At 41.8% G+C, this 12616-nt stretch overlaps 1 protein-coding gene across 1 annotated transcript in view; it reads left to right on the top strand.

Annotated features, from left to right (window-relative positions):
- The first annotated feature begins 7427 nt into the window (after window positions 1-7427).
- The window catches only part of LOC121275947 (histone deacetylase 9-like), a 636654-nt gene continuing 631465 nt past the window's right edge, over window positions 7428-12616 (top strand). The window contains exon 1 of the mRNA XM_041183848.1: window positions 7428-7542. Coding sequence (XP_041039782.1) covers window positions 7428-7542 — 115 coding nt within the window. The remainder of the gene's footprint in view (window positions 7543-12616) is intronic.

The raw sequence follows: 12616 nt of genomic DNA on the forward strand, positions 1-12616 counted from the left end.
CACTTTCTATACTCCTTGGCCTGTAGCACATTAGGGAGATTAATTAGATGGGAAACAAAGGAGGACAAACTGCTTGAAGAGGGAGTAGGAGGGGGAGAAGGGCTCTGAGCAGGAGGCCATATCCACCCAAGGACTTCAGGGAGCAATTCTTTTACCTCAGCTCCAGTAAGGAACTGTATGTGTGACAGCTCTGTTTCACCAAGAAGGTGCTCACTGAAATCTGCCACCTCTCACAGGCAGACTCAGAACATGGCAAGGACAGCATTGCCAGTTGCTCTGAAGGTGACCTTGGTCATGAATTTCTTTGCATCAGGCTCCTTCCAGGCTGGAGCAGGGACTTCTCTAACATCTCGCATCTCATCATCCACAGCTGCATAAGAAAGGTGACTGGCACACAGAATGAGGAGAGACGGGAAAACATTGCCTTATTGTTTTCCAGAAAGAGACAAGTGCAGTGAGTATATGGCTTTGCCAGGATTGTGGGGTTCTCCATGGTGGAGGGTGACTGCATGCACATTATGCTGTTGATGCCAAATCTAAATTCAGGGATGTACTTTAACCACAATGTGCAGCTGGTATGTGACCAACCTCAGCACATCAGGCTTGTCAATGCCTCTGGTAACAGCAGTCATAATTTCTTTATCCTGTGCTAGTCTACTGTTCCATTAACATTTGTGCCCCTAGGAGAGACAGGAGGTTACATATTGGATGACAAGAGCTATCTGCTGACCCCAGCTCATGGGTCCATGGTGTAGTCCACACATAAGCAGGCAATATGCATATATTGAAAGCCATGATGCTACATAAAATGTCATCAAGCAGACCATTGGGGTGCCTAAACAATGCATCCAGTGCCAGTACTGCTCTGGAGGAGCCTTGCAGTACTCTCCAGACTGCATGCTATGATTTATCATAGTCTGCTGCATCCTGCACAATCTTGCCATTGTGAAGGCACTGTCCTTGCCTCACATGGTGAACAGCTGAACAGGAGGAATGGAGGAGGATGAGGCAACCAACACTTCGTTTTCTGGCTAAGTTATCCCTGATTGGCTCATCTGACTGTGGTGCCAATGAACTCAATGCCAATTCCCCCTTCTCCAACAGTCCCACACATTACCATCCCTCTGTTACTGACCATCACAGCATTCACTTGCTCATGTTATTGAAATAAAATCCACAACACACTTTCCAAACCAGGTTTATCAAACAGATCATCTAATATTCCAAACAAGTCATCCAATCACCTGTGAATTCACTTAATATTTGTGCTTCATGTGCCTTTGACTTGCCCTGTGTCCTTCTCATTGCCAACCCAGTGACTGAAACATGGCTGGTGGAAAATTGTTGACTTTCAGTGGGAGAGACTGCAGAGGGTCTTGCAGAATGATCTCGAGCAGTTCTGGCTTTCGATGGACTCAGGGTGGACGGCTGCAGATTGGGTTGGCTGGCTGAAAGGTAACAGCAAAGACACTGGCAGAGTAGCAGCAGTGGGAGGACGAATGCTGTCATTTTGAAAGAGCAAGTATGTGCTCCATCGAGCCACTGTGATTCCTGTGGGGTGGCACCTTAGCAATCCTAGTAATTGTTGTGTTGGAGCACAGATTGTTGGACCACTGACAGACCCTGCAAGCTCTTTTGAGCACATGAACCCCCAGTTGTGCTCAGAGAAGTCTGAGTCGGCATGGCAGCAATCTGAGCTTGCACGACTTGTGTCTGAACTTCAGGTGCAGCATTCAAACATTGGGTGTCTTCGATTTGTGGTGCAATGGAAGCTGAGACATTGGACATCAGGGACTACGTCACTTTTGAGTCTGCAAATGTATTAATGGAGTTTACCACCACTTCTTGGTAAAAACAGTGAGTTCTAAGCTCTGCATAAAGCTTTGAGCCAGGTTAGTGCCAGATTCCTCCATGCTCCTTGTTATTGCATGCAGGCTTTCTGACAGGCCCACCAATGCACCAAGCATTTCTATGTGCATACCCAACAGTCATGCCCCATTGTCTCACCAAGACCCTGTCTCTAAGCTACCCTTTAATGTTCACGCAATGTCAATGACTATTTTGGTGGCTGAGTGTGCGAGAGTAAGTGACAGTATTTCTTTGTCATCAATTTCATGTTCTTCTATCACTTCTTGCTCCTGCATCACTGCCTGATCAGTTTTCAGTTCTTGGGTATCTGAAAGGAGAAAAGTCCAAGGGCAGCATTGTAGTGAGTGAAGTCCCACTGTGATCCCTAAAATGCCTGGTCTGCTGATCTCAATGGAATGACACAGCCAGTACAATTACTCTCAGTACCCCTGGTATAAAAAAGCAGAAATTGGTGAGGAAATATTTTAATCCCTTAGTTTAATATATATGATTCCTGTTTTGTTTTTGAATCTATTTGTTTTATTTTGTATGTTGAGATTTGTATATTGTCATTACACAGTTCTCAGGCTGTTTCTTTTCTGAGCAGAGATAATTAGTTTAAAAGAACAGTTTGCTGAAAGGAAGATGTACTGTTATAATGCAATCTTAATTCTACTCAATACTTGCTTGGTTCTGGTTGGGTAAATGTTGAACTTGGCTTCATATTTGGCAATATTATGCTCCATTTGTGAGGTTATGAAATGAGTGATAGACCCAGGTGCAGAATAAAACAATAACCTACTACAGCAAAGAATAAATAATGTTTGAGACTTTAGTAACCATGAATGTAAAAAAAAAAAGGCTTGTATTTATGCAGCATTTTTCATGACCGGCGGACAACTTATAGTACCTACAGCCAATAAAGTACTTTTGAAGTGTTGTAATGTAGGAAGTGCAGCATGCAATTTTTGGACAAGAATGCCAAGCTCTTTGGGATCTTTCACATCCACCTGAAAAGGCAGACAGGACCTCAGTTTAGCATCTCATTGAAAAGACAGCACTCCCTCAGTACTGCACTGGAGTGACAGGTTTGATTTTTGTACTTAGGTCTTGAAGTAGGACTTGAACCCACAATCTTGTCATTCCCAGGCAAGAATCTTACCAACTGAACCATGGCTGACATAATGTAGGTGCCTCTGATCTGAATTTTCCTTGTTTAAACTATATAATGAGATCGCATAATTATGCATGTGATTTGTTTGTGCAGGTTCTCTTCAGCCACATTGTGACTTTACACTTCAGGCCACAGTGCTTCCTTGATATTGGTTGGGGGCTGAGGTTGAGGCTTGGAGGCATGTTGGGTTCTATGCAAGCTGAGAATATCAAAATCCAATTGCTGGCTAGTCAGGTTGAAAGCCAATGGTGAATTCTTTCAGGATAGTCATATAGGTTTGCTGTCATTTTGCTTTTGATTCAATGACAGGGAATAAAGCCACCTTGTGAAGCGACGTGTTCTTCTTCTGGACCATGTACACCATCTCATTTGCATTGTTTACAAGGGAATTTCAGTAACAACATGACATATATCCTATATAAAAACAAAAAAAAATGCTCATTCAAGTTCTGTCGAAGGGTCATGAGGACTCGAAACGTCAACTCTTTTCTTCTCCGCCGATGCTGCCAGACCTGCTGAGTTTTTCCATGACATATATCCTTCCTTCATTCTCTCCCCTGTCTAGTGGTAGATGAAGCAAGGGCTTGTGTTTGTTTTGAAATCTAGTTGTAAAGCCTGTCACCAAGGGCTATAGCTTGAGAAGTGCCACTCCACATCATACATGGCTGACTTGGATACTCTCATTCTTACAGTCTAGGCATAATAGAAGGATTTACAAGTGGATAATCAACCTGTTCGGCTACATTATGAATGCACCTTCCTTGCCCATCAAGTCCCGGAGTAGGACTTGAACCCAGAGCTTCTAGCTCAGAGGCAGGGACACTCCCCACTGCGCCACAAGACTTCCAAAATATATATAAAACACTAATGTATTATAATAATAAATGGTAAACCTGTATGCATTTGTGTAAATTTGACACCAACACACAATTAGGGAGGCTTGTTCACATCAAATAATCATGCACAATCGTAGTGTTATATTTTAGTTTGCTAAAAGATTTAGTCAACAATGTGTATGAACAAGTGAGATTTTTATCTGGGCTATCTCAGTAGGAGCAAAGGTACTACTGGAGCAATATGCATAAAGTTCCTTGTAGAATGTAAAGTAGGACAGTAGGATTGCCATTCATGCTTAAGAGCCAGATCCATTTATCAGTAGACTATGGTAATGTGGACAGTAAAGAAATAAAAAATGCGTCTAGAGGCAAATGGCTAGAGCAACAGTTGCTCTCCCAAAAAATCGAATTAGTTGTTATAATCTATAATCATTGAATTTAATGTTGCGCCCAGAAGGCTGCATGTGAAGTGTTTTACCATCCTTGTTTACCTTGTCGTTTGCTTCTGTCATTTAACCTCTTCTGCTGCCCACCCAATACCCTCCACTGTTGTTCTTTCCCCCCCTCCTGCCTTTCTCTGTCTCTGAGCTTGCTTAAAACCTGTTATTTCTCCAACTTTATCCAGTTCTGATGAAAAGTTCTCAACCTGAAATAAACCTTGTTTCTCTCTTCACAGATGTTGCCTGACCTGCTGAGTATTTCCAACATTTCTGTTTTTATTTCAGATTTCTAGCGCTCATAGTGTTTTGCTTCTGTTTTCTGTGGACTGTACTTTAAAATGATTTTCAATAAATTTCACTTTGCTTTGGCTCGGGCTTCATCCTGTCCTGGTGTAGGTGACGCTTGGATGCTTTTTGCTGAATCAGCTTTACTATCTTTGGAAATAAATGAAATACTCGCAGCACAAGGCAAACCAAGAGTCATTTATTTTTTAACCCTTTTCAGCCCAAACAGACAAAATTATCAGCAGTTGAATGTAGAGAGACTATTCAGTCACTTACTGAAATTAGATTGGTACAGCACAGAAGGAGGTAATGTTGTGCCTCTGCCGGCACTTTGGTATAGCTATTCAATTAATTCCAGTTCTCTGCTCTTTCTCAATAGCCCTGTAAAATTTTCCTTTTAAGTATTTAACCAGTTCTCTGTTGAATGTTCCTATTGAGTCTTCCACCACCTGTACCATTCTTGTAAATCCACATTGTACCACCCCCCACAGTCTTGATATCCATTCTTAATGTAACACTGTAACAATAAAACATTTTATTCAACCTAAAAATTTTAACTTGAAGTACTGGTATACCAGAGCTTCAGTGGAGTGGCATTATCATAACATTACTTGCATTATGCTGTCCTTCTCTGCCTGTAAAATATCAACTCTGGCTCAGTTGTAGCAATCTAGTCCCTGAGTTAGTCAGTTGTAAACCCAAGCTTCACCTCATAGATTACTGCTCAGCTGGCACTTCAGTCCTGAATGAGTGCTGCACAGTTAACGGTGTCAAATTTCAGATTAGACATTAAACTAAGGCCCTACTTGACATTTCAGATGGACGTAAAAGATTCTAAAGCATTGTTCGAAGAGGGGCAGGGAAAATGTCCTGGCCAACATTAATTCTTTAATCAGCCCTAATTAAATTATCTGGTCATTTATCTCATTGCTGTTTGTAGCACCTTGCTTTACACAATTTGGCTGCAGAATTTCCCTACATTACAATAGTGACTACACTTTGGAAGTACTTATGGATGATCTAACTCAATACAAGTTGCTTGTTTCTTATTAATAAATTAAAGTCACAAATGGCAACTTTTAATGAATTGCACATAAATGTGCATTATAGGTTGGGGAGAATTTTCTCCCCGTTGGGGTGGGGGGAGGTGGTGTTGGGTGGGAGCGGGTGTGAGCCTGTGTGCAGCTGGGCACTAATTTAGGTGGGCGGGCCAATTAAAGCCCGCCCAGTGTGATGCAACCTCTGAAGCGCTAAGTGCTCCCTGTGGTCGGGGGCGGGGGGTGGGGGGGGGGGTTGGTGGTTTGCCTGATTCGGGAGTGCATGTGAGCAAAAGAGCACAGAAATCTTCCTGAGGCACAGAGCTGCCTCAGGGAGGTTAGCTTAAATTCAAAAAAATTTGATAAAGTGAAAAAAAATTAAGACATGTCCCCTCATGTGAAAGTGTCACATGAGCTGGGACATGTCTATTAATTTTATTAAAAATTTTTACAAGACTTTAAAAACCTTCATGAAGCCTCATCCTGCCCATGGATGAGGTTTCATGATAACTGCAGCCAACTCTGCTGTGCGCCCACTGAACTGAGGATCAGAATGACACGCGGTGATGTCGGGATGCACGCCCGACGTCACCACGGGTCCCGCTCACCAAGCCGAAGATTCTGCCCATTGTTCTGATATTATGGAAGCACCCTGAAATGTAAATGAGTTAAATCTCATTCTACCAAAAGCCCCAACATGCTACAGAACCACTTCTACTTGAAGGTTTCTACTAATTTTGTAGTATACTAAAAATAAGTTATCTACATTTCATTCAGGTACTACAGTGCTGAACTGTGGTAGAATGTTGTATTTCTGCTAATACTTCCACCACTGAGTGCACCTACTAAATCCAGTGGATAAAACTGTTGTACAGCCAATTTGACACTTGTTCTGACCATGTGTTTACATGAACTGAATTCCATTTTTAATTCAGGAGCCTGTTTAAAATGTTACCAAGTCTGGACATAGAGCATTTTAAATACGGAACATGAATTATGAATGATCAGCATCACTCACGGTTGCTTCAAATCTGGAACAGCAAGTAACTTGGACAAATTTGAATGATTTTGCCTAATGTAAACAGGATCTGGTGATGTAGCTTCTATTCTGAGTATATGAACAAAAATAGATGTCAATACTTTTTGAGACATTGCAGCAGGACTGGAGAACAGTGTTTCCAGCTGAGGGATTGGACAGCTGTACACTGTTTGCACTTGCAGTGGTATTTTTCAAATGCATTAATACAGCTCAATCCCCTGCCATGCATGACCTATTTTTGGTTAACACAAGCCATTGTTCTATTTCTGTCGCCTATGGGCTGTGTTGTTGTTGATTCATATGTAAACGTTTTATCACTTGATTTTACCAACTTGGAGGGGAGTAAACAGAGGCAGAACACAGTTGTAAGGATAGTGGTTTGATACTACACTTGAAAACCTCTGGTGCCTGCTAAGAAGAAAAAAAGGCTTCCCTCAACTGTGGTTACTGTACCTTTCCAGCTGCTTTCAGCTTCCTCCATGAGACAAACCAAACAGGCTAAAAAAAGATTGAAAAAAATTACGTATCCTTTGAAAAGAAGAGTTTGGGTTGCTTTTTATAACTGTACATATTTAGCTTGCCTAGAATATTAAATTGAGGGAGGCACTCAGCCTGTAGTTTAGAAGTGAAAGAGAGAGAGAGATCAGTTTACGATGTAGTAATGTGCAAGTCATCCAATTGTTTCAGGAGGAGGAATTAAGGAGGAAATGACTCTGTCGGTGTTCTGATGAATCTTTTATGTGGCTGAAGTGAGGACTCAAAGGAAAGATGCTGCAGACTATTTATGAGACTGAATCATGTTTCTCCTCAGATGGGGTTTCTGGGCGAGAGCAGCCGATCCAGCTGTTGGCTCAGGACCGAATGCACAGTATGCTCAACTCAGGTAAGCAGTTTTGTTTTCACAAAGGTACTGTGCATATGACAATGCTTCCTCTATTCTCTATATACTGTTAAATTTAAGATGTTTGAACTCTGCACCAAACATTCACTAAACCTCATAATTGGACCATAGGGAAATTCTGCTTTATTATCAAAGATAAGACCTATGCAATATTAACAGGAGATTGTTGCAGCATGGTATTTTAATGTGTTACTTGAATTTGTTTTTATATGTTATGTGTGGTGATTATAAAGGACAGTTTGGGACACAATATGTTAAATTATACAGATAGAATGCCATGTTACCTGAGGGTGGTTGGGAGCTGGGGGTCAGGGGCTGGGTGTCGGGGGTACTTCAATTCCCTGTCATTATTTACCCCACCCATCAGAATTGCTAATTTCAATTATAATGCTTAGTGGAAATGCCTACAGGCCAGGTACCAATGCGGAAGGGAAAATCAGAGACCTGATGCTTTTACAGGACTGTAGATGACTTTAGATATGCAATTCTCCTGCAGTCAGATGTGCTCTGAGTAAACAGTTGGACTTACAGCAAAGGAATGAAAATGCAGATCCGTGAAAACATGGATTGATAAATTTACTTGTAAAGGACATCAATATCACTGGAGTAAATGTGGGGAAGGAGTTGTTTATATACTTTGAACTTCAATCAGGACAACCCCAGTGAGTTTGTACAGCCTCTTTGTATGCAAGTTGTGGTTGACTCAGTAGTGTCTTTGCTGCTTCAGGAACAGCAGCCTCAATAGTATTGACTCTGTCATAGTTTCTTCAGACAAATTGAACATGGTTTTATAAAAGTTATTAGAGTTTTTTGAGGGTGTGGCCGGTAGGGTAGATAAAGGGGATCAGAAGATGTTGTATAGCTGGATTTCCAAAAGGCGTTTGGTAACGTACCACACAAACATTAATAGGAAAACTAAGGGTTCTTGGAGTTCGGGATAATATATTAGCATTGATAGAGGATTGGTTATTGGACAGGAAGCAGAGCGTAGCCATAGGTGGAGCATTATCAAGTTGTGACTGTGTAAATGGTGGAGTATTGTAAGGCCTCAGCTATTTACAATCTATATTAACAACTTAGATAAAGAGACAGAGAGTACTGTATCTAAGTTTGCTGATGATACAAAGCTAGGTGGAAATGTAAGTTGTGAGGACACAGAGAGATTGCAAAGAGATAGGGACAGGTTAAGTGAGTGGATAACAAGATGGCAGATGGAGTAAAATGTGGGGAAGTGTGAGGTTATTCAATTTGCTTGTAGGAATAGAAAAGCAGAATATTTTTTAAAAGGCATAAAGCTTGAAAATGTTGAAATTCAGAGAGACTTGGGTATGCCTTTACAGGGAACTCAGTGGCCTGAATCTTCCATTCTGGCCCCACTCGCCGATGCATAAAATGACATGTGGTGACGTCGGGCGTGCGTCCCAATGTCACCACGTGTCATTCCGATCTTCAGTTCGGCAGGTGCGCACCAGAATTGGCTGCGTGCCTGCTGAACTGTTAAAGGCCATTAATCAACTAATTGAGGTACTTGTCAGGGCTGCCCATCCAACCTTAAGGTTGACAGGCAGGGAAAGAGCCCAGGCGGCCTTCGTATTTTTCATGGAACCCCATCCACTTGCGGGAGGAAGGGTTTATTAATTTAATAAAATGTTTCATGTAAATTCAGAAACATGTCCCAGCTCATGTAACAATGTCACATGAGGGGACATGTCTGAATAATTTTATTTTTTTAATTCTCACATTTTTATGACTTTTCTTAATCTCCCTGAGACAGCTTCATGCCTCAGAGAGATTTCTGTGCTCTTTTGCACGCATGCGTGAAAGAATACAGGCCCCGACTCTTCCCCCTCCCCCCGCCCACACAGGTAGCCCTGAGTGCTTCTGGGTGCACGTCACGCTGGGCAGGCGTTAATTGGCCCACCCACACAAAATGGTGGTGCGCAGCCAATCGCGGGCGGTGATCGGCTGTGCGCCCACTCCCACCCACTCCACCTGATGGGGAGAAAATTCTCCCCAGAAAGTTAGCATGGAGGTACAGAAAGTAATTAGGAAGGCAAATGGCATGTTGGCCTTTATTGCAAGGGGATTGGAGTACAGGAATAAAGAAGTTTTGCTACAATTGTGCAGGGCTTTGGTAAGACCGCATCTGGAGTACAGTGTGCAGTTTTGGTCTCCATATTTAAGGAAGGATATGACTGGAGGCAGTACAGTTCATTAGATTGGTCCCTGAGATGAGAGAGTGATGAGACACTGAATAAATTGGGTCTATATTCTTTGGAGTTTACAAGAATGAGGGGTGATCACATTGAAACATAGAAGATTCTGAAGGGATTTGACAGGTTAGACTAGCTGGTGAACCCTAGACCGCGGGGACACAGTCTCAGAATAAGGGGTCAATCATTTAGGGCCAAGATGAGGAGACAATTCTTCACTCAGTGTTACGAATCTTAGGAATTGTCTACCCCAGAAGGTTATGGATGCTCCCTTGTTAACTATATTTAAGGTTGGAATTGACAAGTTTTGGGTTTCTCAGGGAATCAATGGACATGAGGAGTAGACAGGAAAATGGAGTAAAAGCCCAAGATCAGTCATGGTCATATTGATTGGTGGAGCAGGCTTGATGGGCTATATGGTTTACTCCTGCTCCTATCTCTTGTGTTCTTGTGTTCTATCTTGGAATCCCTTATCCCTATGCCTCTGAAACCCATGAGGATCAAGGATGTACTTTGAGTGCCAGTCCTGCACAGGTCTCTGACAAAACATGAGCACAAACTGGGAGAGCAGCACACTGAGGTCTTTTTAAATATCAAGCAAAAAGGAACATTAAAGCACTGAGAGAGTCATTCCTGGCTGATGTTAGGTTAGGCCTAACATAGGGTGTCTGGTCAGTTAATCTGTCACCCAGCAGAAATGGAAATAAAATCGATGGACATTCCAAAAATAGATTAGAAATGAAAATGGTATCTATCACACATTCAATTCAACATGTGGTGTATAAGTTTCAATTCAAGACTATTGTAAGTACTTCCACTGATTATTACTTCTGTTGGTAGCACTATGACAGGTATTTCAATGTTAAACGTGTCCGAATGTGTGACATAGGTGAGACTTTCATGGGAAAATGGGCAGTGAGAGCCTAAAATGGAGTTGTTAGTGTTATTTCACTGTTCACCTAAACTACCTGCCTAACAGCCTAATATAACTTTCATAGAGGCTTACCGCTGTATGGTTCAGTGTCTGCCTAAAACAAGGAGTAGACCCCTTTCCCCTACAAACTGGGGTCCCAGTGTCAGAGTAATTGTAAAGTACACATGGGCAGAGGTTGTGACACAATGGTTGTGCCCAGATACACTGGTGTTCCGATGAGGGAGCAGCCAGGAAGTTTTTTCAAAGCCTGACTCCACAAAAAACGCTACCACCCTAGCCTCACCCCACCTTGGCATTTTGTTACCTCGTCTCACCTCTCCAAGCACCAACCCCTCCCAAAAAACCTGGGCCTGCTCTTGATATAATATTTCAGAACTGTGACTCTGAGCTGAATTTGAATTGTATATGCCGCATACTTAATTTTCCAGGATGTATCAGTCACATGTGCCAATGGAATATTTTTCTTTAGCTTCAACTTTCTGGTCCGTCACTTTTCTTAAAATAATTTTCAAAAACAGAGAAATTTTGAAGCTTAATTGAGGTGAAATTTATGGAGGTATTGTCTTTAAATAGGCTGTATAATAATATCAAAACAAAAACAGAATTATCTGGAAAAACTCAAGAGATTGGGCAGCATCGGCGGAGAAGAATAAAGTTGATGTTTTGAGTCCTCATGACCCTTCAACAGAACTGAGTAAAATTAGGAGAGGGGTGAAGTATAAGCTGGTTTAAGGTCTGTGACATCTTTTGGTTATCTGCTCCTATCACTGCTTGCTTGTCCCTACAACCACACACCAACCCCCACCACTTCTCTCCCCTCCACCTTAAGCCAGCTTATATTTCACCCCTCTCCTAATTTTACTCAGTTCTGTTGAAGGGTCATGAGGACTCAAAATGTCAACTTTATTCTTTTCCGCTGATGCTGCCAGACCTGCTGAGTTTTTCCAGGTAATTCTGTTTTTGTTTTGGATTTCCAGCATCCGCAGTTTTTTGTTTTTATCTGTGTATAATAATGTCTCTTGATAGAATAAGAAAAATTGACAGTTTGCTGATTATACACCTATTCTAGCTGTGAACTTCAGAAAATGTATTAAGCTGGTTGTGGAAGAGAGTACGCTACGAGAGAGAGAGACAAGGGCTTGAATTTTCACACAGACGGAGAGGTTCTCCATCTTTGCAAAAATGGCACCGGTGGCCAGAATGTGGAACTCCAGGCCCTCAAACTCTGCAACTGCATTGTCTGATCTGATTTTTGCATTGAGGGTCTGAAAGTATGACTTGTGCACATTGGACATGGTAGGAGAAGGTCAAAAATTACTGGAGTTCTTTGGGGAGGCAGGGTAGCCTTTTGGAGAGGTGAGGTACCCTTTTAGACATGGCCCTGGGACACCTTTGGAAGAGATAAGGTGCCCTTTGCATGAGGTAAGGTGCCCTTTGGGAGAAGTCAGGTGCCCTTTGGGATTGTTAAAACTATACGTTAATGTGTGTAAAATGCAAATAAACTCAATGGAACTGTCAAGGGGTCTGTGAAAAGGAACTGTTAAGCTGTCAAGACATTTAATCTCCTGCCCTTTAAATATTTGGAAAAAATGCAAACTGCTGTGTTGAAAAAAAGTGTTTGCTATTTCACTCTGTCCGTTGACATAAGCCTGAAGGTTACCATTACAGGATTAGTGCTGCATGACTGATTTCATAACCTATCATTATCACACTAGGGTGCCTGTCAGTTCACAGTTTGATTAACAGCTATAAGTGCTTATAAAGTCTTTGAAATGGGACTTTGAATATAAATGCTTGTTCTGATAAGAGATTAAAGGAAGTTAAATGTGACGAAAGTTTTTTTTTATGTCAATGGCTTTTTTTAAAGTAGTGAATTCATCAGTGGTCATTCAAGAATTTTGGCATGGAG

Source organism: Carcharodon carcharias, chromosome 3, assembly GCF_017639515.1.
Source record: "Carcharodon carcharias isolate sCarCar2 chromosome 3, sCarCar2.pri, whole genome shotgun sequence".
Lineage (NCBI taxonomy): Eukaryota > Metazoa > Chordata > Chondrichthyes > Lamniformes > Lamnidae > Carcharodon > Carcharodon carcharias.